We start from the raw sequence: 27,951 nt of genomic DNA, 5'->3' as shown, positions 1-27,951 counted from the left end.
TATATATATATATATACATATACATATACATATAAATTCTCGTATGGTTGCAGGTGTGTGTATTTATGTGAAAACTTGTATGCGAATGCAACTCACACCTCCGCACACACGAAACTGATGCTGGTAATTGGGTGGTGCGTTTTCTAATGATCGGAAATAACAACAAATTGGAGGGTGAGAAAGCAACAGCTCAAAGCTAAAATGCTAAATCGCTTCACAGTTCCCATGTTTATTTGTTCATGCTTCTTTTGTTTGGTTTACTTCTAATGCAATAATTGACTTGTTTGCCGCCCGAGTCCTATTTCGATGCATATAAATTTAAAACCACAATGTACACCGGACGCAAAGATAGCGAATCGCTTGTTTTTAAATATCAAACAATTATAATTTCATTAAATCATAGAAAGTGTATTTTACTTTAAAATTTTTTAAAATTAGCCCTGCTCAAATAAGTTGAAACCGTTTATAGAAATAAACAAAAGTATATTTACACTTTTGGAAAACACTTTACTATTTTTAAATCAATTTAAATTCTTTTTTAATTAGCCCCTCAAGATCATTCCATAAATTGTCCATATAAACGTTACCTATTGAAAATTAATGTTTACAGAATAGAATGAGGTTAGCAATACTCAATTGGATCAGCTGTGGTTACGTTAATTGTTACAAAATAAACGCAGTACTCGCCCTTCTAATTAGCTGTCATTAGCTGTATTTGTATATGTATATGATCTGTATATATGTATAAACCATTTGTTAGTTTACATGTTCGTTATCGTTTGTGAATTTTATTTGGGAGGCAAAAAAGGCACTATATCTAATAAGTTACGACGATGAAAAAATTAGTTTTCTCTTTCGTTCCTTCTGTATATACTTATATATTTTCATACGTTTACTCATTCACTTATTCGGCTTTCTACATTCGTTATCCGATTCTTATTAATAAATTAAATATGCACAAAAATTGGTGTTTCAAGTACTCGAAGTAATGCTTTCAAAATTCGTTAAATTAAATATTTTGTATTTTGTTTTTATTATTTTCCTTTTGTGTGTGAGGCAAGTTAAGGTTAGGTTGGGTTTCTCTAGGTAAAGTTTAGGCATTGAAAAACAAGCCCCAATTGTTAAATGCCCATTAACAGGTTAACAGTATTTTGCCACTTAAACTGAGTATAATGACAAAAATTAGATGTTAGAGTTTAATTGTTATGCATTTTATAAATGTAGTGTAAGCAATAAATTAATTAAACAATGACAAAAAGAATATATATATTTATATTTATAGATAAATAATAAATAAAATACACACACAGAGTTGAACTGTTTTAAGCTTAATACATAGGTTTTTTTCGTTTCGTTTTGTTTCGTTTCTTCTATTTTATCATTTGCTTTCTTGGTTTTTGATTTTTCTTAAGATTTTGTTAGACAAATTTGTAATGCGCACTTAGTTAATAGGAGGAAAACCAAAAATCGAACAACTGCTGCGAATTTTTGTAAGCTCGGCGCACGGCTAAAAAGTAAAAGTAAAAGTAAAGGTAAATTGATAGCTAGTCCATGCGGTTTGTCCCACTGTGCCAACCCCAAAGAAGCCGCACAGTGGGCAGATACTTTTGCTTTAGCTTTCCCTTTTTTGTTTTTTGTTGTCGGTTTAAGGTTTGATTTCGCGTCTCTCTTGTAGTTATGAATATATAAGTATATTGTATATAGTTTACATTTATAAGCCTATATATAAATTCATTGCTTAACATCGCTGTACTTTTTAATTTATTTATTTATCTGCATGTTTCGGGGATGATTTGGAGGAAGGGAACTGCTGGTAGGGAGAGTTGTCATAGTTGCCATTCAACAGATCTTCAAATGCAGGAATCGACGAGCAATGTGTTTACAGATTTATCTTTATGCACTTCGATTTAGCTGGATTCGTTATCGTTAGCTCACACATTTAATTTATCATCTGCCCTTTGCCTACTGCCACTCTCATTCTCTAACCCTTTATATTTATATGTATATATATGTGTGTATCTATGTAAAAGTTTATTTCTGTTGTTTGTTGAACCTTTAAGGAAATGGAAGCGGATGGATATATTATTTCTTCTTGTTGGTCGCAAGCATTGGGGCGCTGCGCTGCGGTGTTGTGGGTCGCGACGAGTTCATGCCGCTGTACAGATACTTGGCCTTCTTCTCGGATGGTTTCAGGATCTGCAAGAGATGGACGCCTTAAGCAAATTTCACTGGGCAGTGTGTGGTTTGGGCATCTCACCTGGAATGAGCACATGAGCGTGTCGTCCACGGTCATCATGCCGCCGGCGTTGTCGAATTCCCCACAGTAGTTTGGCGCCGAGAACAATGTGACCAGTTGACGACGCGCAAAGAACTCGTAACCATCCTCAACAACCTGTGAAATATAAAAAACCATTCAAAAATTAGGGTCATCTTAGAACAATTTCGTTTCGGGAAATCGACCAATCTAAGTCCACCGAAATTCTTGTTAGAAATAGGAAAACTCAAGGCAGTTAAACAAAGTATTTTTAAAAACTCAGTCTTTTTTTTATACTCTTAGGATTTTTTGAAGCCCAAAATGTCATTTGCTAAACCATTCCTTTAAAATTGGCTCGGTAATAGTTAATTGGTCTTTTGGAAAGGTGCATTAAGTAATTTGAAAAATATAAACCAAAACGTTTGAATAAATAATATCTAATTATTTTATAATAGTTGCACTAGTGAAATCACACTTTACGAACGTTTGTATTTAAGATGAGTTGCTCATACTGTGTTAATTATTTCGTTTATCCAATCCAATTTAAATCCACTTTCCAATTTGGAAACTTTATCTATTCATTTTTATCCCTTGTAAACCATTTCCTTCATTAGGATTATTTATTCAAATTAAATAAGATAATACAAAGAACTTTAAAATTTTAAGTTCTATTTAATTAAATGCGAGTTACTACATATTTATATTTTAAAGCATTGTTTTTTTAATGAGCTAATATAAATCTTCCAATTATATCAAGTTAAATATATATATTGCTCAATATTACGTTTATTATCCCATGTTAAGAAATTGATTTTTATTAATTTTGATCTAATAAAAAAAGTTTATCCTACATTTTAACTATTTCTTTTTTTAAGAACTATCCACTTAAATTCAATATGGTTATAAGATAGTTTTTCAATCCTTTTTACTCCAAAGGCTAGTTTTTAAAAAAAACTGTGTATTGGATTTTGAATGTAAATTAACTAGGCATTGCAATCAAATCAAATAGCATTTTTTTTTAAATTTAAGAGCGAGGTTCCATGTTTCTGCGTAGCCTGACTCATTTGACCCACCTGATGCGCACGGCAGATCAAGTCCAGCTCGTGCCGGTTCAAGAACTTGGAGACCACGTCCACGCCGAAGGTGAAGCTCACCCCGCGGTCGTTCTCGCCCCAGCCCTGAACGTCCTTGTCGGGATCGCTCCACAGCAGGTCGCACAGCAACCCGGTGTCCGGCACATCCGTGGGCCGCATCAGCCGCCGGATCTGCTCCATGCCCTGAAGATCGGGACTGAGGCCGCCGTGGCAGCAGAAGATCTTCTCGTCAATGATCGCGGCCACAGGCAGACAGTTGAAGCAATCCGTGAAGGTCTTCCATAGTTTGACGTTGTATCGGCGCTTGCACTCATCGTAGAAGCCTGCACACAGGATACAAGATTAGTAGTGGAACAATGGGTTCTGTTGGTAACTTGGATACCTTTTTTTTTTTTTGAAATGCCCCGACAAATTATTACATTACAAAAGGGAAATGAAACAATTTAAATTTGAGATGTTCAAAATTGCCGAAATCAGGTAAATAACAACAAATATATTTAAATTGCCATAATCAGGAAAGCCCCTTTCCTAGTTATTATTACAAATGCATTCCAATAGTTTTACAAAACAACCGCAATTTTGTTTAAATCAAGATAGAAGGATACATGAACAAACACAAAAAAAAACCACACCCACACTTGTTTAATTTTTAATTATTTATTGGTAGACTAGAGTTTAAAAAAAAAAAAAAAAAAATTATTTTTAGTTTATAATAGTAACAGAATGATGAAACAAACAACCGCGAATTCTTTAGAAGAGGTTGACCCACACTAATTGCTTCGTTAATAATTTTTCCGCATAAAGTTAGTCTATCCTAAAGAATTCGAGCATTTATTAAAACCAAAATTGTGCAAAAAGGTCTCATATTTTAGTTTCGAACTCACCGTAAATCCTGTTAATACTGGCGCACTCGTGGTTGCCACGCAGCAAGAAGAAGTTCTCCGGATATTTAATCTTGTAGGCCAGCAGCAGGCAGATGGTCTCCAGCGACTGCTTGCCCCGATCGACGTAGTCGCCAAGGAACAAGTAGTTGGCGGCCGGCGGGAAGCCGCCGTACTCGAATAGCCGCAACAGGTCTGTGTACTGGCCGTGGATGTCGCCGCAGATGATCAGCGGGGCCTCCAGCTCCAGCAGGATGGGCTGTTGCAAGAAGATCTCGCGCGACTTGAGGCACAAGCCGCGCACCTCGGCCTCGGTCATCTGCACCTGTTTGCCCGTTCGGCAGCTGCGCACTGCAAGTGGACGGCGTGTTAGTGGATTCCACGGCTGGATGGATGTGGTAAATACATATGGCAACTAGAGAGCTTAGCCTACGTTTGACGTTTTAGCAAAACAGACCGCTTCGTGGACGGAGGACGGTGGACGGTGGACTGTGGACTGTGGACAGACGAGCACGAACTATCGACGCAGACACGAGGAGGAGAAGGGACCACAAATGGAGAATCAAGAGGAGGAGGTTTCAGTTCGGTTCGTTTCGGTTCGGTTTGGCGAGTCAAAACAATGCCACACGAAATGTTTGCATACTTTTTATGGCGCTAGCGAAACTGCGTGCATGCAATTATGAATGCTTTTTGCGCATGTCCAGTTGCGCTCAAAACAATTGAAGAGGTGCGTATATATTTTTAATTATGTTGTCAAAAATATTCTACAAAGCAAAAAAGCAATTAAATAAAAAATTGCCATTCTATTGCATGGGGCTTTGTATCATGGCTTTCAAAAAATCACAATAAGAAATTGTATTTTCTAAATCTGGCTCGGGGAACAAAAAGCACTATGGAAAGAATTGCATAAAATGGGTAACATGGGGTTTGCCAAAAAATATGTTTTTAATTTTTTTTATAATTCCTAAATCATACTCCAAAAATTTCGGGCTTTGCTAGTTGCGTCCTTTATGTCATTGCTCTTTTCTTAAAACTACTTGTTTGAAACCAGTCGAAAGTTATAATTAATTAAAGTTATAATTAACATCACAATTATGATGCCCACTTTTCCTTTGTGTTTTGAAAAAAAACAGGATCTATGCAGCGGAATTTTCAATATATTTACAAATTTCCTTACAATACTAACCAACCTGCAACTACGACATACCAAATTGCTTAACCAAAAATTAAGTTGGTATTAAAAACATAACAAAACAATGCTATTGTTGTGACCGCAGTCGTAGGTATTTGACAATGGCGCAAGTTGAAACTGTGTGCTCCCACTTCCTGTTCTTGGGAATAATTGCAGGTTGTTATTACTTGGAGACCATATCTCGAAGCCTTGGCCAACAAGTGGGCGTAGTCACGCTGCCATATCGAAAAAACCACCCATACCACCCTCCACACCCACTATGCTGCAATTAATTTTGTGTGAAAAACGCTCTCCAGCCAAGGAAACGATGATAGTGCTATCCTTTATCCAGGGAATACAAGTAGGTCGTCCTCTGTCAGTGTCAGAGTGTGTGCGCGTGCACAAAAAATTTAATTAAATTTGGATAGAGCAAAATGCTGGGCCAGCGTTTGGCTCGGAAAACAGACAAGCCCAATCCCCATTCGTCCTTGCCTCGGAAGTTGTGAGCCAACTCTGGATTTGGGTCGAGAGCAGGGGCTGCCCTAAAAACAATGGAGCACCATGTGGCCCAGGGAAGGGTATGCGGATGTGGCAGTGGAAATGGGATTGGGATTGGAAATGGAAATGGGAGTGGGAGTGGGCTTGGCCAAGTGGGTAGCTGGTCGCTTGTGGAACCGGCAACTGAAACTGACAAGCACACAAAGCCAATTCCCAAAACGTCAGCAATGCACTTTGCCGCAGCTGTGATTTCAGTAATGGTTAATTAAAGTAATCGCACATCGATATGGAAAGACTGTCCGGGATTGCCTTTAATTTATTGCAGAAATGAGGAATGGAATTTAGCAGGTAAATTGCTTTAAAAAAAAAAAACATTTTATAAATGTATAATAATTGTTCCACAATAAAATAAAAGAGTTTTGAAAATCGAGATTAATATAAAGCTGTCATAAAACAATAACGATACATGAATTTATTATTATGTTATTAGACTCTTACGTAGTGTATGACGTTTGCACGTGGAACAGGTAAAAAAGTTTATATTATAGTTGTTAAAAATCTGGTTTAAATTGCAAATATATTTTCAGTTTTTAATACCTAGCCAAACATTTTATTAAATTGTTTTTGTTTGTAATAATAAGTGTCTGATTACGTGATGAGGTTTTAGCCATTGGCAATGTAATGCAATCGCTGATAGCAGCAATTCACACATCAACACAAAACTGATAGCCATAAGTGCTTGGGATTTAGATTAAGAGTTAATAATACCGGCTGTGAACGTGTCATAGTTGCATTAAAGATAACATAGTAATATTTATATGATTCGTTCTTTAAAAATATATACAATAACTTCAAAAAATATATAATGTTAAATATATTTCAGATTTATTGAATAATTTAAAGACGAATTAACGAGAAGTAGACATTTAATAAAAAAATTAATTTGAAGGATGATGATATTATAATTCCTAGGAAAGGTTCAAGTTTAAAAAATACATTTTTGACCTTAAAACATAAATATATATATTTAATCAGGATCAACAGCTCTTAAGTTTTTGTAAGTTTTTGTTTTGAATTGAAATTCAATACTTTCAGTACCAATATATTTCAATTGTTTTGCGTACCTTTAAAATGCAGTCTTAAGATCACAGTTTATTGTTTGCTTTCACCGGAAGCCGTAAGTTTATTTAATGAAAACCGGGGCAAAGTTCTTCTGCGAACTTTTTGCACTCTGCTGCTGCAGTATGTGGTTAGTGTCAGCAATTTAGCATCAGCATGGACCCTGGATGGAATGGATGTGGTTGTGCAGCCGACGGAGGAGGAGTTAAATACACTAAATTATGCAAGCCATGGGTTCATGCACTCAGAGAAGTGGAATCCGTTTAAGTTATGCAAGACTCCTTACCGGCATGTCTGTGCCGAAGCTGTTGCATACTTTCAGGCACTGCGTTATGCAATCGCTGACCCAAACTTATCACAGAAATACTTCCGGCTGTGCATGAATTTCTGAGTACATCTGCTTCACTTTTCTCCCAGATTATTTGGCTTAAAAAAGGATACGCCCATTATCAAAACTATATATTTATAACAGTATCAAAAAAAAAAAGTAATCTTTATTTAAGTTTCCTTAAACATTTCAAAATTTTCAGTTTACTATCATATTTTTAAATCGAATTAGATAAATAAAATATATTATAATTTTAATAAAAATGGGTACTATCAAAACTAACTGCACATTTTGTCGATACTTTCAGTTCTTTTGTTATACTGTTGTATAAATTACAATATCACAGTTTTCCTTAACAACTTTTATGTAATTCAATTTATTGTTTCGGGACAGAGCCATTGAAAAATTGATTTGGCCGCATGGAATTTTGTGACCCAGCTGGTGATCACAGCTGTCATTTATGCTTCATATCTGTGCTGCTTTAAGCTCAACACTTTGACACACATGTGGCAAAAAAAATGAAAAAGTAAAAAACATTGGTGGAGATGGGATGTGGGCAGATACTCGTATATGGATGTATAGGGAAGCTCTTTATTTTTCATTTTTATGCAAATTTCCGCAATGTTCCACACTCCACACGAAACCCGGCTGGCTGCCCACTTCCTCGCAGGCTGTCAGGCATTTGTCAGCATAAAGAAGACATCACGAAGGGGGCGGCGGTTGGGTGGTTTTTGGGCGGCGGTTGGGTGGCTCTGTTGGGTGGGCGAACGATGTAACATTATGCGTAAGCAAAAAAGACGCGCATGTTTGTTTATCATGCATTTTACATGAGGAGGCAGCACCGCAACGCAGGCATCAGAACATCGTACGTGCCGAATCCACTCCAAAGCCCAACCACATGGGAACTTCCTGCCTGACTGTTGTCACATCTAACTGGTTCATCATGATTAACAAGTCTTAGCCCAGAGCTCCTCATTCCCTGGATGCGAACTACCATGGGTTTTGTTCCTTCCCTTCCCTTCATTATCGCCCCCATGTCATCATTCTTGTGCCGCGGACAAATTAAAAATGTAGGAATACAAATGAGAAGCTGCAACAGTTATATATATATATATAGATAAGCCCATTTCAATCAATGCGACGGAAATGACAGAGGTATTCAAATTAGTTCTAAAATTGTGGAACAGTATGCAACCAATACATTTAAAGTCTAGAAGTCCGTTGGATTTAATTCGAAAAATAATTGTAATTTTTAGTGCATACTTTTGGACACCTTTTAAAGAGATTTTAAAACCTACATCTACTTTTTATATTCGTTGGGTTTATTTCGAAAGAGAAAATTAATTTTAAAGTGCATACTTTTGGACACATTTTAAAGAGATTTGGAAACCTACTCCTACTTTTTATATTATATTATAACAAACATTTTATGATATTGCTACCCCGTGATCTCGTGATACCTGTCCCTAACTCACTCATTTCCGAGAGCGTACATCGCAAACGGAATCCATCACGAGATTCACAATTTCCCGCAACGTGGAATGGCTCCACAGACATTTGATGGAGTCAAAGGAGCGTCTGCGTCAGACATTTTATGACCCGATTAACTCCCAGGAGGTGGGCGGTGCGCGGTGGGCTGTGGGCGTGGCCAAAGTAGGGCAGCAGCTGCCAGAAGTTAAACACTCGCCGAAGGACTGAGCAGGAAACTTGGCAAGGAACGGCAGGAAGAGCTGAATGAAAATGTTAAGCCATTTAGATAGCAAAACTACCGAGATGAAAGTTTGTGGACATAGCGCAGGAGGCGAAGAAAATACACGACCAACACGAGAGTAGATAAGGCGCAGGAAAAGTTTAGCAAAAGCAAATTAAGAGCAGGGACCTTTTCTCCACCCAAAAATAAAGGCCATACTCTGAGGGAGAAAGTTGGAGAAAGACCGCTTGGGCAGCATTGCAATAGCAGAAAGGGTAAAAGGTTGCTTAAAAGGCTCAGCTTCTTCGAAGATTCCCAGCAGCAGCTTAAGGCCAGTATTAATTACAGTAGCTTCAGCACCAAAAACACGAATTTCTAGACTGTAAAATTTAATTTCACATTTCCAATCAAGCTTAAATTGATTCCACACCGCAAATTGAACAGCAATCAAATCCCGTCACCTCCTATTTCTTCTCGACCCGTCAACTTTCGACCGCAGACGAATCCTTCTCCACTACATACTGCATACACCTTATTCTGGTTGCAACAAATTTGTGCGCAGGTAAGCTAACGATTTAATTAACAGTGCGGTCACTCAGCCTCTTCGCCTCCCAAACGCCTACAAAGACTACAGGTATGGATTGCGGGGGATAACTTCAAACACTTTGCCAAAATGGATTGATTGTTGAGCAAGATGAGTGGGTCGTTAAGCGCTAAGTTGTATGTGTTTTGATATATTTAAAAACTGATGATTATTAATCAAAACACCCTCTGGTTAAAACTTTTCTTAAGTTAGATATCAAACATGTATAGTATGTGATATATAAAATTCAAAGTTTACAGTTTTTCCTGTGGCTCTACAAATATCTGATTTTGATTATTGTTTAGCACATAATACATTAAGTACTGTTATCTCTAATTTTTCAAAATAAAAATGAAATGATGATTACAACATATTTAGTAAATTATACAAAATCGAAGCAATATTTTATAACTCAAGTTCAGAACAAAAATCTTAAGACAACTGTAATTTTTAATAAGAAACAAAGTAACAAAAGTTACTATACAATGATTTTTTTTACAAATCTTTACGATTTTTGTATTTTACCAACAATAATATTCCCTTAATTTAGTTTGACAAGATTTTTTTATTTATTTTTTCTTTATAAAACTTTTCAAAGGGTCAAGTCCTTAATCTGATCACATTTAACCATTCTTTAACGATACAAAACCGCACTTATTATATGTATTCAATTTTATTAGTCAAGAAAAAGTTAGCAACAGTGTGTTAAGTACTTTAGTAAGGTTTTTATTATTAATTACATGTTACAGCGTTAACAAGCAAGTTACCAAACTCTAAACGGTTTTCAATTTATAAACCCAGAACAGAACAGATTCTTGAAAAGCCTGATAAATATAATGAATAACTATTTCCCCCAGTGTACTATTGCTGTGTGGGCGAGGTTTAATGTCGAAATCTCGTTCTTTTGACGCTCTCCACTTCGTAATTGGACCACCCACCACCGGCCCAACGACCTTTGACTTTAATGCCTGCCAAGCTGAATTTCCATGCCACTCCGGCCCACCAAATGACTGTTGCCCATTAGGTGCCACGCCCACTAGCACTAGCACTAGCACTACAACCGACACTATACCACTACCATGGCCTAGGTCGTCCTGCGTCCTTTGCGTGCTCAAGTTGAAATTCGAGCAAATGAAGCACAGATAACAACGTCTACAGCCACAACTAACCATCGAATAATGAACGCCTTTGGGCCGTTGATTAGGGATGAGAACACGAAAATTTCATTTGAAATTGGCGCCTTGAAAAACAAAAACAATAAAAACAATTCATTTGCAAATCGGTAATTGTTTCCGTTTTGCATTGACCCACTTTGTTGGTCAGCAGAAAACGCTTTCGATTACTCGAAATGCAAAAGTGAAGTAAACGAGATTTGCAACCCATTAAAAGCAAGATTTGCCTGACGATAATCTTTACTTAACCGATTCCCAAAAATTCCAAACCGGAAATCTCCCTTTAACCTGCCAACGTTGTTCGTGATTTGAAGTGATTAAAAAAAAACAAGGGAAAGAGAAAACCAGAAATTGGCGAAATAAACTTTCGTAAATACTTCCGTTCAACATTGACCCACTTGGTGGCACAGATTAGGTGGGTGAATGTCAAAGGGGGGAAGGGTTTGGGTTCGGCCAAAACTAATTGGCCGACCAAAAGGCATGTTTTGTATGGTAAACGGCTAAACAAAATATACACATATCGCAGAAAAGGTGGACCAAAACCGGGCAGCACTCATTGGTTACCCAACCTAAGCCTAGCTCAAAAACCTTTCCTCAACGCCACTAAACCCTACCCCAAAGTCCGCATTTAAGCACATTAGCGCTGATTATAACGGCGTTTGCCGTTTACATCACACAGCAGCACAGCAGTTTTAAGGGTTGCTGACAAGCTCTGGTGCAAAGTTGAGCGGGGGCCCACATGGCGTATGCGTAATTTGTTCCAATAAATACTCAGCCCGCAACGAAGCGAGCAAGAGAATCACAAAAAATCCTGGAAATTGTTGAATGAAATTGAGCAGCAAACTTTGAAAATCTAAATTTAAACAAGTTGCGAATTGCGATCAAAAAGATGGCCAAATAGAGGCGGAGAGGGACGTGAAAAAGCAGGGAAATATAACCAAACATACCACAAATTTGTTTAATTTGTGCTGCACAAATGAATTTAGGCGCACGGAGAAGCAACAAAGTGTTGAAACTTTTAGTTTGTTTCCAATAACGAATACACACTTTTTGGTGCAAATGTTTACAAATCCTCAAGCGCTATAATCAAATACTATTTTTAAATATAAAAGAGAAAATGATTTCGTAACACGTTTGCCCATTTTAAATAACAAGCATTTTAGAAATGTAACGGAATTTTGACTTTGCCCAAAGTTATCAATTGAAAACTATGTATACTTGACATCGGATGAGATAAAATAAATGACTTTTTTAAGCCCTTTTGGTATAAACACATGGAGTTAATTGAAGTCAAGAATTTACCCAAATCGATTACAATTCCGTTCAGCATATTTTAGGATCACCTCGAATTCGGAATTTTTATTTGCAATCATCAAACGCAATCATAATCATTAAATATTAACCGAATTGAATTTTCCGGAAATTGTTCGCTTATTTCTTAATTGCTGGCCATCTGGGGAAACTCACGCCACTTCAGCACACGGCTAAGAAATACAAAAAAAGAGCACACGATGCTTTCTCGAGCTCTGCCCTTTGACGCCTTCGCTTTTCGCTTTCCAACGCATTTCGTAGAACAAATCGAATCAAATCAAATTTGTGCAGCTCTTTGGAGGAATTCACTGTGGCCATTGGAGCGATCTATTGTAGATGTTTATGCGTTGTTGCCTTGGCGAATGGCGAATGGGGACTGGGGAATGGGGAATGGGGAATGTCGAATTCGAAATGCACATGGAAAATGTTTCGTGTACAGTCGCGTGTGCTTTCTACTTCAGTGCGTACCACGTTGCGTATGCGCGCTATTTATAAAAATCAATTTCTGCCTTGGCAGCCAAAGCAGAGCAAAGAATCGCCCAAGGAACAGCAGCAGCAGCAGCAACAGCAGCAGCAGCAGCGACAACACTGACGTCCTGAATGGCAAACAAACAGAAAACAAACAGAGCTGCGAAATAAATAAATAACACTGTTTAAAACACGGCAAGAGCACCAGAATGGGCTAAACGTGGCCAAAACAACTGGCCTATAAAACTCAGCAGAGGTGAAGAAGGCCGAGCAATGTAGGAAGTTGCCTTGGCTAACTTTCCTTTGTTTGGTTTCATCCACGCAATAAATTCTCCATCTGCAACCTCTTCAGTCGTCGCATTTTAACCATGTGGATGGGAATTCGGTGAGGAAGCAAAAATATCTACTTAATCCGAGTGATTTAATGTTTTAGTTCGTGAGAGAAACGTTCTGAACTCAAGTGACTAGATGTTTTTATTAGGCTAACCAATTATAATTATTTCCATAATTTAAAACATCATTAATAACAATAAACCATCATACATCATTCGATTCTTTTGCAGCCACTAGAACACAGTAAACAAGATTCGATTAAAGATTAGGAAATTAAAAGTCATAATTTAGTTATCAACTTACGTATCCTTCCATGTCTCCAAATAATACTTTATAATAAATCTACAAGAGTACAACTTGGCATAAAACCAAAAGAAAAGAACAGATTTATTTACTTTATAATACCCCCATCGATGTTGACCTAATAATTCATAATATGTATTATTGAAATACACACGAAGCGATTTCGAATGATTACCATGGAAAAACATCTCCCCCTCGAAGCATAAAGTAGGCATCAGTTTTCCCTCCATTTCCTTTCTTATCTTGGCGCGTTTTCCCTTTAGCTTGCCCTCGAATTTTCCCCCGCGTGTCCCAAACGCAGGAAACAAACAATGACAATCTGAAAAACGAAAAAAAAAAAAAGAAAAAGAAAAAGAAAAAGAGAAAAAAGTTGCCAACGCGTGCAACAAAACCAACTACGAGAGCAAGGGAAGGCAGAAAGAATCTTATAAAATAAACATTTATTTTTAGCATATTGCTGCCGCTGCTGCCGTTGCTTTGGTTTAATTTTTCGACTGCCAGCCTGGCCTGGCCTGGTCTGGCAAATTGGAAAATGGTAAATGGAAAACTCAAAAAAGCAAAAGGCAAGACGGCGGGTGAAAAGGGGGCGGGCATGGCGCTCGGCCAGCCACTGAAAATGCCATATACACACTAACACTGGCACTCCCCTTCGCCTTTCGCCTTTCGCCTGAGTAGGATCGATTTTGTAAGAAGCTCCCTGCTTTTCCCCTTACTCACACTCACAGCACCTCGAACGCCGAACGCCAAACAACCAGCCCACCGAAGTTCTACCAACTGCACTCATTTGACTTGGCTTTGACTGGTCGTCGTCGTAGTCGTCGTCGTCATCGCCTTTGGCTATTTATCGAGCGACATAACTGCAAAACTGTAACAAGCAAAGGGATGCCGGCGAAACGAGAGCAGCACCAACTTTGGATGATCGACGCCACTAACTATTCCTACACCCAAAAAAATAACTTAAAGTTTAGTTTTAATAAATTAGTTTTAATCAAATACTACATAATAAAACACCATTACCTTTTAGTTTCATTTCTATAAGTGCCAAAGACTGTAATCTAAGGTCTTATTTTTGAACCACACAAGTTTTATTTTGATACTTTCGTGGTATTCATTTAATACTCATCTTATTGAGAAATGCGTGCCAATAGTAATTACACAAAAAAAAATTTGTTAATAGATTGTCTCAGAATATCAATTAATTTAAATTAATTTTTAAAAAATATATATTTTTCGCAATGATTGTTAAATTACGAAACAAATAAGTAAAACTTTTCCAATATTTCTCTAAAGCTTACATGATTTATTTAACTAAAATTAAAACAATCATGGGATGTTTAACTTAACATTCCAACTTTTCTAGTGTAAATCATTGTGAATGTCACACAGTTTTTCAGCTAAATTGGATGTTGGATGAGGAATTAATTTCTTGCATATAATTCAGGGAAATAGCTCAATAGCTCAATAGGGGGTTTTTCAAGGCGGAGATGCATGCGGTGGTATTTACGTCGACGTATTGTTTCTATATCTGCGAGTGCAAATTCCATTTTATTTACTTGGAGCTTTTGCTTAATTAGCGCCTCGTTATGATTGTGTCGTAGACGCTGAGCGAACGAACGAAGGACAGGCGGTAGGCGGAAGCTTTCCGCAGTTGTTGTTGCTACCCACCCGGTTCTCCACTACGCCCCAACCACCCATGCCACCCACTAAAAAGCCACCGGGCATCCCCAATTTTGCGGCTGATTATTTTGTTATTACACCCTGAAGATGGTATCATACTCTTTGGCCATATGTTTGTGCAGCAGTTGACCTTATAAGGTATATAAACATCGTAAGTAAAACAATATAATTGTTCTGAAGAATCAATGACCCTCAAAATGCAAGGGTAGAGAATCTTCGGTTTGTCAAATTTAACTTTCTTTTCTTGTTTTTCCTTTGAGCGCTGTAAACGTTTTTCCAACTTATCTTATCGCCAATAATTGGAAGTAGATACACATGCGTATATCTCGGTCGACCTTAAAAATAGCCATTCCATTTTGACAACAATAAGAACCACAACAAGAAAAAACGGCGACAACAACGAGTCAACGAGGAAGAACAAAGACAGCGGCGCGCATACATGGCGTATGAGTAATGAGCGTTTCTACATATTTGTTGGCCGTGGTTGAATTTCTTGTTCTTCGCACAATTCGGTTCCCTTGATTCAATTCCATTCAACTGAGGGTCGTCGAATAACCTAATTTACGCCGGCTTCTTGCCACACTTCCGCGGAGATGTTTTATATGCTGTAATTTATGTAGTTTCACAAAAATATGGAAAGGAATGCCAAACTATTCAAAACTCACATAACTAGCTTTTTAAATGTATACATTAAAGACAATCTTGTCTTCAATTTATTAAATCAGTTCGGCATTAATTGGTAACTTAACTTTAAGTACTCAATTTAATTTATTAGTTAGTCCAAAAATAATTGAACAGTCCAGATTTATCACTTTTAGGAAAACCCTACCAGTAGTACAGTATAATCTTCAATAATTATCAATTCTTTTAGTTATAATGGGTATAAAATAAAACTGAAACCTTCTGATTTATTTTCTAAGATTTTGTTGGAACTCCCGCTGATCTCTACCTAAACACAAGTATTACATAACATTACATTTAGCTTATCTGTGTATCGAATCATCCATTATATTGCCGCCCCGCGCAGTGTTTACACAATTGGACTGGCAACCATCCCTTCGGGCCGTCACCCCTGCTACAATTGTTTAAACATTTGCAATGCCTATTTGCTAATTAACAATCATAAGAAAAACATTGAAAGCAGCCACAAGAAAAGCCGCAACAAAAACAAGATACGCCCCAACAACGCTGCCCAATTCCTTCGGTTCTGCTCGCAAGTTTTGTGGGTGCGGAGAAAACCATTATATACATTTATTTAATTTACATTTCGCCTTGAAAATTGTTTTCGGTTTCAAGTTATTTACGGCTTGTTTGGCGTTTGAACTGTGTTAGCTGACGTTGCGGAGTTTTTATTTCCAACATTTAAACTAACGAAATAAGACTTTCAGACTTTGTATAATTTTTGCTCTATAAAAAGTATTCCAGTAGCAAAACAACGTGCAGATTAAGGTCTAAAACATTGTCTTTGGCAATGAGTCTGAGTTATATTTTCATAATATTTAACTCCTTTTTCCTTCTGTCTCATCCATTGAATGATGAAAATGGCCGACTGTCAGGCGTAAGCTTTCAATTACTAATTTACACTTTGTTATACCCTTTGTATCCTTCATTTCGTAACTTTGACATGCACTTGTGTTTTTGTTTTGTTGTTCATTGGGTTGTCACTTTTTAATTTTTCAACAACATTCGGGCCAGTTGAGGTGAGTTGTGGGTGTCGACGGCATTGAAGCTTTTCAACGCTGGCTTTCCGCCCCTTTTTATTTCTAGTGCTGCCATCGCAAAAATTAATTGAATTTGAATGAGTTTTATTCATTTAGTTGATTCGTAAAATGTTGTATTTACGGTCGTTGTGTATAAAAAGAATACCTTAAAAGCGATGTTGGAACCACTCTGCATGGAAATGAAAACACTCATAAAAATATGAAAAAGTGAAAATAAATATCTGAATATTGAATTCAAAATTTTATATTTTATATTCAAATGAAATATTAATTCATAATATTCATTAAAATGTACATAAAATGAAATGATTAAATATTAAAAAATTGTTATTTATCGGGAAAATATTAGATTTAAAATAAATTTGATTTAAATGCAATGTTCAATGATTTAAAATCATTTCCGAAAACCGTGAAATGAAAAATAGTAATATTTTAATTTTTAAAATAACTAAAAACCACAATGGTTGAAAATCAAAGCGAAAATTATTTAAATTGATTATAAAATACAAGAAATATCGTTTTTATTTACCAGTGATGGAGCTTACTGTTAACCACATTTAGCAATGACCGGAAAGAAACCCGAGACAAATGCGTTTTGGCCATCATTTGTTTGTAACTCGTCTACGCCTTTTTAGGACCATTTAGGGTGTGTGCCTGGCTAAAGGTCAAGGCACTTGGCAAAATTATTACAACTTTTAGGGGCTCAAAAATGAGTCGAGGAATACCTTAAATTCTTTAGGCACACGTGTGCCGTGTATATGTGGTAGTGGGGTGGCAATAAGACGGTCACAAAGTTGAGCAATTGAGGTAAACTGGTGCAAAAACAACTGGCAGCCGACAAGAAATTGAAACTTGATTAACTTATTGTAATATAAGAACAACTTGTCAGAGGTGCAAACAACATAGATGCTTGGGATAAGGCTAGAATCCATTTCCTCTTTCATTAAACTAAATTGCTTCCTGATAGCAACACATGAAGAAAAAAGAAGTGAGTAGAAAAGAAAAAGGATTACGAAGTAACGAATTGCACTTAGAGTGTTCGACGGAAGACTAATTTGTATTTCTTTGCCAAATAAATAACCTAAAATGTTAAAGTTGTATACACGAAAAATAAATTTTTACAGAAATTTACGGCAGAACTCTTTCCAAGAACAGAATCAGCTATATACTTTTGGAAAATATAGCGAAGTACGTTCACAGAAATCTATTGGGCCGCAAACTCTCATCAGCAAAATCACACCTTTTTAGGAAAACAATTTTCTATTTGTGCGCTCTTTTAGTGATTTTTTTTTTACTTATCAGCAATAAGAGACAAATTGGTTTCTTTGAACAGGTTCCTTTGAGGAACTGCTCCCTAAGCAGCTTAAAGTGAATTCCCCCGAAGCGTGGGGACCCCATGCCCTCTGGTTTTCCTAGGGGGCCCACAAGTCATGTTTTTGTGCGGCACAGCAGCAGATTGCGACATTTTGGAAACTGCTCACCACTGACCCCGGACACCCTTGGGAACTGTTTCTGGGAGAAAACTTTGTTGATTTATATTTTCAGAGCTCCCTGGCTCATGAAAGTTGCACAAGGTGGGCGGCGGGGGGAAGTCGTATAATGCCAATAGGCATTAAAATTGCATGCACACAAAAGTCAGTCTGAATGGAAGTCCAATCAGGCACCATCAGGCGTATAAATACCTAGGTGTCACCCTAGACAAGAAACTTACCTTCAAGAGGCATATCACGGCTGTACAGCACTCCTTCAGGAGCAAGGTTGCTCGTATGTCATGGCTACTTGCCCCACGCAACAGGTTATCCCTGGGCTGCAAGGTCATGATTTACAAGGCCATACTAGCGCCCAGTCTCTTCTACGGTCTTCAAGTTTATGGCATTGCGGCGAAATCTAATCTTAACAAGATCCGAATTTTACAGTCTAAAACTTTGAGGAGGATCTCTGGGGCTCCTTGGTATATGCGAACCAGCGACATAGAACGCGACCTCAAGGTGCCCAAAATCGGCGACAAGCTGCAGTCTATTTCAAAGAAGTACATGGAACGACTCAATGCGCATCCTAACAGCCTAGCCAGGAAACTTGGAACTGCGGCCATTAATTACGCTGACCCTCAGACAACCGTTAGAAGAAGACTGAAGCGGCACCACCCTCAAGACCTACCTGACCGGGTTCTGACATAATATGTATTAACTCGAAAAACAAAATTAACAATATTTCTACCTAAAATGTAACCTTAAATTACTAGTCTTAAGAAAAACACTATAGACAATTGTATTTGAATTAATTAATAGACTGATTAGATTAAGCTGCCACTTGGGTAGCAGTGTGCTAATCGAATAATAAAAATATACATATAAAAAAAAAAAAAAAAAAAAAAAAAAAATGCACACAAAAGTATGCAATGGACATGGCGCAAAGGAAAGGGGCCAAAGGGTTCCGAGAAATGGGCCAGCAATTATAGTAACTGCGAAAGCAACTGCCAAACTGTTAGTTCAATTACGAAATGGGTCATTAAAATTAAATATTTTTTATAAGTATGTTTATTTTTAAAAAAAAAAATATATATTTATGTTCAATTTTACTACGAGGTTTTAAGATGTAAATCAAGTAGAATTAATGTATAATCTAATATGCCAAAATTTTGTTATCCCCTATATTTACAACCTGCTCAAGCTGCCACATAGGTAGCAGTATACCTGTTAATTTTGAATAAATATACACTTTTAAAAAAAAAAAAAAAAAAATACTACGAGGTTATTCTCTGGGTGTACAATGTACATATTAAAATTCGAGTATTAAAATAATTAAAAAAAGTTAGTGTTTTGAAAACAGCTCATAGTTATATTCAATACGGTTCGAACGGCTTATGGTCTAAGCACGTTACTGAATACCTATATCATTACGAAAATTTTGAATTGCCACCCAAATTCGGAATATTTGTGCGCTATTCTTGACTGTGTTTTTCTACACATTCTGTTCACACATTGAGCAATAAATCCGCTACCCGAAATTATGCCATTGCCCGCCTATCCTTTTTCCTTTATCCTCAAGCTCAAGGACCTCAAGCCCCTTCAACCCCCTTAAGTATGCAACAGCCATTTACAACTTCGTCGAGCCAAGATGACCGAACTATAAAAAACCAACTTACAATGCTAAGCAAGGCAAAGGCGCCGCAAAATGGAAAGCGAAAATTAAGAAAAGAAAAAAAAAAACTAAGCCAAAAGGTCAAATGTATTATTAAGCTGCCAATGTGTGTGTGTGTGTGTGTGTGTGTGTGTGTGTGTGTGTGTGTGGCTGTGTGTTGGGTGTGCTTCTCTTAAAGTAAACGAGAAATTTTGTATTTTTTATTTATTTTTTTTTTTTGGGTCAAATGGTCACCCCTTCTTTTTCACCTGCTTTCTGCCGTGGTGACCTTCAAAATTTTGGCCAAGTATCCTGTTAAGCCCTCAAGTATCCTTTTAGCCAAGACCCACACACACAGACACACGAAGGCAACACACACACCCACGTGTCATTAGATACAAACATTTTTTTTTGCGCCACTGGCGATTCGTTCTCCTTTTTTGCCCATTCTGCTGTTGCCGCTCGTTTTTATTTGCCAAGTGCGCGAAATGTGACAAAACGTGGGCGGCGGCAGGTGAAATTGGCCCCAGTGCTTAGGGTGCTGAACAGCGGACACGGTGGCTTTGGACCCTGGTGCGAATTATAGTGTCACATTATATAACGTGCTATATACGTCTGTTCGCACAGCAAAACAAAAATAGAACCAGATGTAAGGGAAAGGCGAAAGCGCGGAAACACCATAATTAAAACAATTGCAGTTGTGGTATTAACTGTAGCCGCTTACCGCTCACACCTCACTGGCAGAAAATAGTGGTTCTGGAAATACTCTTAGCTCAATAAATTAAAAAAAAAAAAAAATACACCCCTTTCGTAAGTTCTTTTTCATCAGATGATTTAATATGTTTTAAATTTGCATTTTTCTATGTTTATCACTATTGTAAATTGTAAATTTAATTGCAGCTGTGATTACCATAGATTCAGATTTATTTTTGACGACAAATATTACACATGTTTTGTTGTAAGCTAAATATGTATATATAACATTGTATGAACTTCCTCTAATATTCCCTACTTTCCGACAGGCCAACATTTCAACAATCCCAAATGATGATTTTAAACTAGATTTCATTAAAAAGAATTTAAGAAATCCCTTTATAAGAGATGAATCGTAATAGTATAATTTAGTTGCCCATTCTAAATTAGGGAGAAGTGTGGATTTTGGTTGTGGCTTTACTGTGCTTAAGCATGCATGAGGTGTTTTATTTCTTTGTAATTTTGCAACTAAATTTTGATGTCTGCCCCTTTGGCCGCTCACACTCAATTTCCTCATATCTCTCGCTGCGCTCTATAGCTATATTCGATTATGGATGCAGGCCAGGTTGTTTTGATTGTTTCGGTTGTTGCTTTGTTTGTTTGTGGCTTTCTGTTTCGTTGGTTTTTCATCCCGGTGTTTATGGCACTCGACTGGACTAGCGGTAAACATAATTAAAAAGGCGGAGGGAGGTGAAAAAGAGATTTCGGCCACCATTCGGAACATAAAAAAAGCGTTCAGATACTTGAGTTTTGAAAGAATCATGAGGTGTCTTTGGCCAGAAATGTAAATATATAACAAAGATAGTGCCGGCATATTTATATTACAGCTACATACACAAAACTATTTAACTAAACTATTCAACGGGACTTATGCATTTAAAAGATTTGTAATCTTTTTTTTTTTTTTGAATAATATCATGCATACAGATGGGCGTGCAGGTCAAAGGTCGTGTTAACTGAGAATATCGTCGGAACCGGGTAGGTATTTATCGATCCACCCTCGTTTGTATTTGCGTCAAAGGAAAAGCTTGTGCCAGATTGCAATTGAAGCAGCTCTCATTACCCACTATCCAATCGCCCAAATCATGGCCCGCCTTCCATATCTCAGTACCCCCCGCATGTGCCAAAAGCCGATGGCGAAAGCTAATCAAAAACCACTTAAATGGAAACGGAGGCATTAGCGAGCCTCCCCACCGATCGCCCAATCCAATACCAACGGCCCTTTGCTAACAGAATAACAGAATCACCGAGCACGCAATGCCAGTTATCGCCCGTTTTTGCTTTTGGGCCCTATTCCACTATTGCCAGCTCTTTTGCATTGCCGAATTTGAATTCTGTTCGCTATTATTATTATTATTATGCCTCGCTGATTGACTCAAGTGAAGGTTATGACATTCAAATTATTATATTTTCAATAAACGTCGCGCGCTAATCAAACAAACTTGAAGATATTCCTTCTCTTAAACAAAAAGAAATAACAATACGAACAACTGGATACCCACGTTATCTTAACAAATTCTAATTTTGAATAATAATTGTGTACTATATAGTCACAATTATTATTCATTACAAAATTAAATATATATACATATATATAAATGTTTCACAAGATAGAAATGTACGAACATCAGAGTTGAAATTGCTAACACATTACGGATAAAACCAGTTGGGAATTATACTGTCGCAAGGGCAAGAAAGGTCAAAAAGAAAAGCCAATCGTAAAACATATCATATTGACGTGAATAGTTTATAAATTTATTATCAAATTAATGATGTCGTTGTCATTAATAAGTGATTTGAATTTTATAAAAGTGTGTCCCCAAACTTTTGAAATTTTTATACACATTTAATTATCGAATTCATGTGTAGGCCTCACAAACTCAAGACACCTTATTGTTGTGCACGTTTTTACAGGGCATGTAATCGCACAACGACAAGAGCGATGACAGCGCTGGCATGCGAGAGCATTTCTAAGGACTTTTGGCGACATCGACGACACACGAGAAAGCCTTAAATGGGGGCGGAGAATCTGCCAACTCAATTATACAAATATTATACAAACATTAGAAATGCATCAAAATAACGAAGGATATTTGTCAGTGCACGGAATGAACGGAACCCTTGGAGAGGCCACCAGCCACCAGCCACCAGCACACAACGACTGTCACTGGGACAAGGATGACTCGGCACTGACTTTTTCGTTGGAGCGGCGGAGAACACCGAGCCTTGGCACCAAGCACGTGCGAAATGGGCGAAAAATGGGACAACAGGCCAATCAATAACACAGTGCAGCATATAACAACGGGGGATGGCAATCATTCACGGGGGTTAAGGTTTTCCCTTCAGTTTGCTTGGGGTTAAGGCTCTTGGCATGATAATTGCGATATTCGGAAGGTAACTTGTTGCTCTGCACTCTTGAGTTTTTAAACTGTTGAAAAACTTTTTTGTTTACTGTCAACGGGTTCCAGTTCATAGAACTTAAATTAGCTGGAATAACTGGGAAAACTGGGAAACTGAATAAAACTTCTGAACTTCATGTTCATTTTAGTTTTTTTAATTTTAAGGTTTTCAACTCATTAGTTGGTAGTGTATGTTTTGTAATTGATTCATTAGAACCTGGTTGACACCATATTTTTATCAGGGATTTAAATAGTAATTTGTATAGGTCAATTCTTGATTGGTATCGGTAGGAAGGACCAGCAAAATCGGTAACCGTCACGTTACCGAAATAGAATGAATTTTGCATTGCCGGTTTGTAACCCTTGCACGTTTTCACTAGGTTCCCTGAGTTTGTACATTAACTATTTGCGCACTCAGCACCAATCAATTTTGATATAGTTTATGATTATTGTTTATCACCCCCAACGAAAGCGCTGCAGTTGTTTGTAATGTCGCGTGTCACATTCAACGGGATTTTTTTTTGGACAACAATTGCCCCCAAATCCCCATGCCATCCCAATTTGCAACCCTTTTCTGCACTTTTATCTGTTTCATTTATATAATTTGTTTCGCATTACATTTGACGATGGTGGGGTTTTTGTCGTGTGAAAACAATTAGATGAAGGCGATTTGGATTGTGGCTTTTACGGGGAATTGTGTGGGTATTTAGATTCATTACATAACACACAAACAAACACATATATATTTTTATAAAGTACGATATGTACCTAATCGGGGCAGGCGGTGTTGGTCAAGCGTTGGCCCTGACATTGCGATTGCAGTTCCGGGAAAGTAAACAGACAAGGCATGCCAAATCATAAATATTATTAAATTCTTGCCCATTTAATCGTTTTTATTTGTAAGTATTTTGGGTGATCGAAGCAAAGCGAAATCTGTGTTTACTGTATTTGACAGCCCAAAGATTATTCTAAACAGAAAGTAATTGGCGTTATCGATCATAAAAAAATATATATCTGGAAATCTTAGATGCAATACTTGAAGAGATTACTCATTATTGGACTTCCTACTATTTTGATCATTACTTTACTTTCTTACTAATCTGAACTCAATTTCATAGAAAATTTATTCATAAGAATTCATTTATAAGAATTTAAGTAGAATTCCACTTTTAAATGGTATTTTCCCACCGATTCAGTGTAACTTTCTGAGAATTAGTCATAAAGTCGACTTGTCAATGGGCTTTGTTCTGTGAATGGTTAATTATGAATTGATTGATGACATTGCACAAATGCAGTAGCAGATAAAAGCCAATTTTTGTCAGTGGAGTGCAGCCAGGATTGTGCCGATTGAGTGGATATGTATTCGCTCATTGGTTCGGAATTGCATCCCTTTGTGCTTTCCAAGCTTTTAGCCGTGTGAAAAGCGAGTGAGCTGGCATTAAATTGATAAGTGTGGATTGGATTTGATCGATTCGGATTGGATTGGCTGATGGGGAAACAAGCGCCAGGGGTCCTTTTTCCAGTGACGTGGAAACGGGGGAGACGACAGCACGCTACTTCGAGGGAGTGTGATTGGCTGGGGGTGGGGTTTTGGGGGGTGGGAACAACACCCGCTTTCTGGTGTTGTTTACATTGCACTAGAGTGGAATGATATATGATGATGATCATTGACATCAACATCAACATCAAAATCAACAGTGATCAAGGTTACTTTAGGTGGTAGTACCAAACTCGGCGACGAAAAAGTCGCGCAATTTCAATCTGGATTTCTTGGGCTCCTCGCGCGGATGATGGACGGTGATCTGGTCGCCGTCGGCTGATATCATTGTCTCGCTGGGCGGCGATATCGAGTACTGTTGCAGCAGTCGACGCTGCTGTTCGGTGAGCTCTTCCAGCGGTTCGTAACTGGCCCCACACCCAGTCCCGGTCCCAGTTCCGGTCCCAGATCCGGTCCCAGATCCTGAACCCGATCCCGATCCCGATACCGATCCGTATCCGGATCCAAAAGAGGCCGCCAACGCCGAGTAACTGCTGCTGATCGTGGGCGATGATGCGGAAACGGCGGCTGCGGCGGCTGCCGCTGAGGCGGTGGCCGCTCCGCCGGCGGCGGCCAATTGTTGAGCGATTAGCAGCTTCTGGGCGTGCTCTTCGGCCTCTTTTTGCTTTTTAAAGTCTTTCGATGGATACACACATATAATATATCTATATATATATAGATTTAAAACGAAAATAAAACTGGGCGGGGAAGGGATACTTAAACCAAAACAAAAACACATAAATAAAACACACAATAAGAAAAGCGAGAGCGAAAATGCCATCCTTCTCGGAAAAGCGAGAAACACGACAGTCCGGCAAAGTGCCCTAAAATTCAATTTCAATTTGCAATTTGACAAATGAAATTTTTCTCTGTCGCTGCTGCTGCTTTTGCCACTGCCGGTGACAGAGGCTGATGACGCTACGTTATATCAAAATTAATGACATTTTTTGGGGGACGAAATACGGGCCCGCAGTGCCATGACCTAGCCCACTCGATGACCTTGACAAATGGTGGGTCTACCACGACCATCCATCCCAATCTCCCCCTTATTGTCATCTGAGAGCAGTTTACTACACACACAGTGGTCATTCTGTAAACAGAATATCTACCAACAACTATCTTGTTCAGTTATTATTTTTCGAATTCGTATCACAATAATATAAAATTTTTATTTAAATACATAACAGTTATCACTCAATCAATTACAAATTTAGAAGTTAGTTTGAATAGGAATTGGTGAAAAAAATATTTTTAGCTAATTGTCAATCCTAACAAATTTTTAAAAAATGGTTGTGAAAATAGTTTAAATTTAGATAACTCTGAGACATATATTTGCTTCTACTTCTCAGTAATCACTGTAGTTGGGTCGTCATCTTGTCGTACGAAAAAAGGAAAGGGAAAACGAAAGGCAGAATCAGGCGGGGAAAAGAGAAACTCGTTGCGGAAATGAACAGAACCGAAAATCGCAATGTTCAAATGCAATTTCCCCGTCGGCCAAAGCAAAAACCCCCCCCCCCCCCCCCCCCCCCCCCTTAACCCCCACGAAAGCACCCGTCCTGTCGCATCTTCGACATTGGCTGGCACTTGCAAAACGAGACAAGCGCTAAGCGGCTTAAGCAACCCTCGCACACACTAGTAGATGTTGGCAGCAGGGAAACTGAAATCGAAGCGAAGGGACGGTGCAAAAATGTAAACTATTTAGCGCTCTTACGCTTTGCAGGAAGGTTGCATGATGACGACGATGACACAACCCCTGCCACGCTTTCTAAGCCCCCCACGGTAGATATCGGCTACAGCAGACCCTATTGCATTAATATTATTTGGCACCTAAGCGCTGTGGACGCGAGTCAAACATACAACATTTTTCACCATATATCAGAAATTCGATTTGATTTTAGAGGCAGTGGTCTGAATTGATCGATAGCTTTACAAAAATAGCTTTATTTTTGATATATTCAGTGCTCTTTTATGTTTTAATAAACCGATGTTTACTGTCTTCCTGATTCGCCTTCACTAAACAAAATAAACAAATCATATGTTCGTACATTTAAATTTCATTATAGGGAGCGAAAACAAATTGGTATTTAACAGCAAAAAATATCTCAACCGATATTCACTGTACCCCTAGCGATGGTCGCGTGACACGATCGAGTGTGTGGTCCCCCTCTAACGGTCAGTGGGTCCCCTTTACCGCTAATCTCCTTATCGAGACTCATGTGATTTCACTCCTGCACCGACAATTTCTTGGCAATTTTTTGAATCACACCCGCGTTTATCAGCTCGATGACGTCATGGGCGTCCGATATAGATAGATAATTATATAGCCAAAAATCATTGGGAAACAGGCGGCGAAAGGGAGACAGCACGACAAACAGCTCGATCACTGTTAGCGTTATGTAAACGCTAATGAGCGTAACAGTATGTCGATGTTGTTGTTGTTTGTTGTTGTTTTTCGAGAGGAGCAATGAAAATCAATTAAAACTAATTGATTCAAGAGTCAAATTCAAACATTTGCAGCAGCGGCGGCGGAGAAAGGGGGTTCAACAGAGAAAAACTACGTTCATTTAAGCGAACAATGTGCAATAATTAGAAAATGCAATCGCTTGCACACACACACACACACACACACACACACACACGCACACGCACACACAAACACACCGATAAACTGGGTTATAAATTAAAATGGGGGTAAGGACAGGGGCGTGGACGGAGGGGGGACTGGAGGGAAAATCCAAAGGGGGGTCAAAGTGTACTTACTCTCCAGCAGCCGCTGTATCAAACTGTCCACATTCAGATCGAAATCGCCCATTTTGCAGCAGCTAAATTGTTCTTGGCCGCGTTTTGTTGTTGTGGCCAGCTGTTCCAAAATTCCGATAGGAATTTTTGGCGCAACAACTACACGCACACACGCACGCACACAGCGACGCCCGTTATACTTAAATACTTTATTGTAAACAACAATTTTAGTTACCAACTGTTGTTTTCGTTTCTTTTTTTTTCTAATATTTTTTCTTATTTGCCGCAAAAGGCAATTTCACTTTTTTATCTTTTTCGGTGGGCCGCTCTAGTTCACTGAATGTTGCACACGAGGAGGCAAAAACAGAAAAAAATACGCACGGCCGCTCGACTTTTGGGATTCGGAGTCGATCGCAGATCGGTCAGAACAGAGAATAATGGGGACTGAGAAATCGGCTTAACTGAGAATTTATAAACCACCGTAATTTCTATTCTGGTTTTTTCTCCGCCAATAACAAAACTTGTCAGACTCGCCAGCTAGCTGAGTGTGACCGTTCGCTGGAGGGCTGGAAAAGTTTGGAAACATATCGATAGGCGGCCGATAGGCACGTTTAAACCAGTGCTCAGCAACGCGACACTGATATGTCAAAGTGCGTTGTGTCAAGCGCGTGTCATTTAAAATTTTTACTTGTCACTTACCTGAAAATTATTCAACGATTCAGTCGTCCTGCATATTTTCGTGCTCGATATACTTCTGAAATCACTCGACTAATTCCTTGCGCTAAGGTTATTTTCTAAAT

At 38.2% G+C, this 27,951-nt stretch overlaps 1 protein-coding gene across 3 annotated transcripts; it reads right to left on the bottom strand.

Annotated features, from left to right (window-relative positions):
• LOC128261081 (serine/threonine-protein phosphatase beta isoform) lies at positions 1-27,709 on the bottom strand. Of its 3 annotated transcripts, XM_052994531.1 has the most exons (7): positions 27,173-27,709; positions 24,602-25,048; positions 23,644-23,679; positions 4,233-4,580; positions 3,328-3,671; positions 2,258-2,392; positions 1-2,196 (listed from the first exon to the last, which is right to left on the bottom strand). In XM_052994531.1, the coding sequence occupies exons 1-7, from the start codon at positions 27,222-27,224 to the stop codon at positions 2,083-2,085; spliced, it is 1,476 nt and encodes a 491-aa protein (XP_052850491.1). In that variant the 5' UTR covers positions 27,225-27,709; the 3' UTR covers positions 1-2,082. The 3 variants fall into 3 exon arrangements, with proteins under 3 accessions (XP_052850491.1, XP_052850492.1, XP_052850494.1); XM_052994532.1 differs by lacking the exon at positions 23,644-23,679; XM_052994534.1 differs by lacking the exons at positions 23,644-23,679; positions 24,602-25,048 and having other exon boundaries at positions 1,005-2,196.
• Positions 27,710-27,951: the final 242 nt, after the last annotated feature.

The sequence above is a fragment of the Drosophila gunungcola genome (assembly GCF_025200985.1).
Source record: "Drosophila gunungcola strain Sukarami chromosome X unlocalized genomic scaffold, Dgunungcola_SK_2 000050F, whole genome shotgun sequence".
Taxonomy (NCBI): Eukaryota; Metazoa; Arthropoda; class Insecta; order Diptera; family Drosophilidae; genus Drosophila; species Drosophila gunungcola.
Note: the sequence above shows the minus strand (reverse complement) of the source record. Positions and strands in the feature narration are given on the sequence as shown.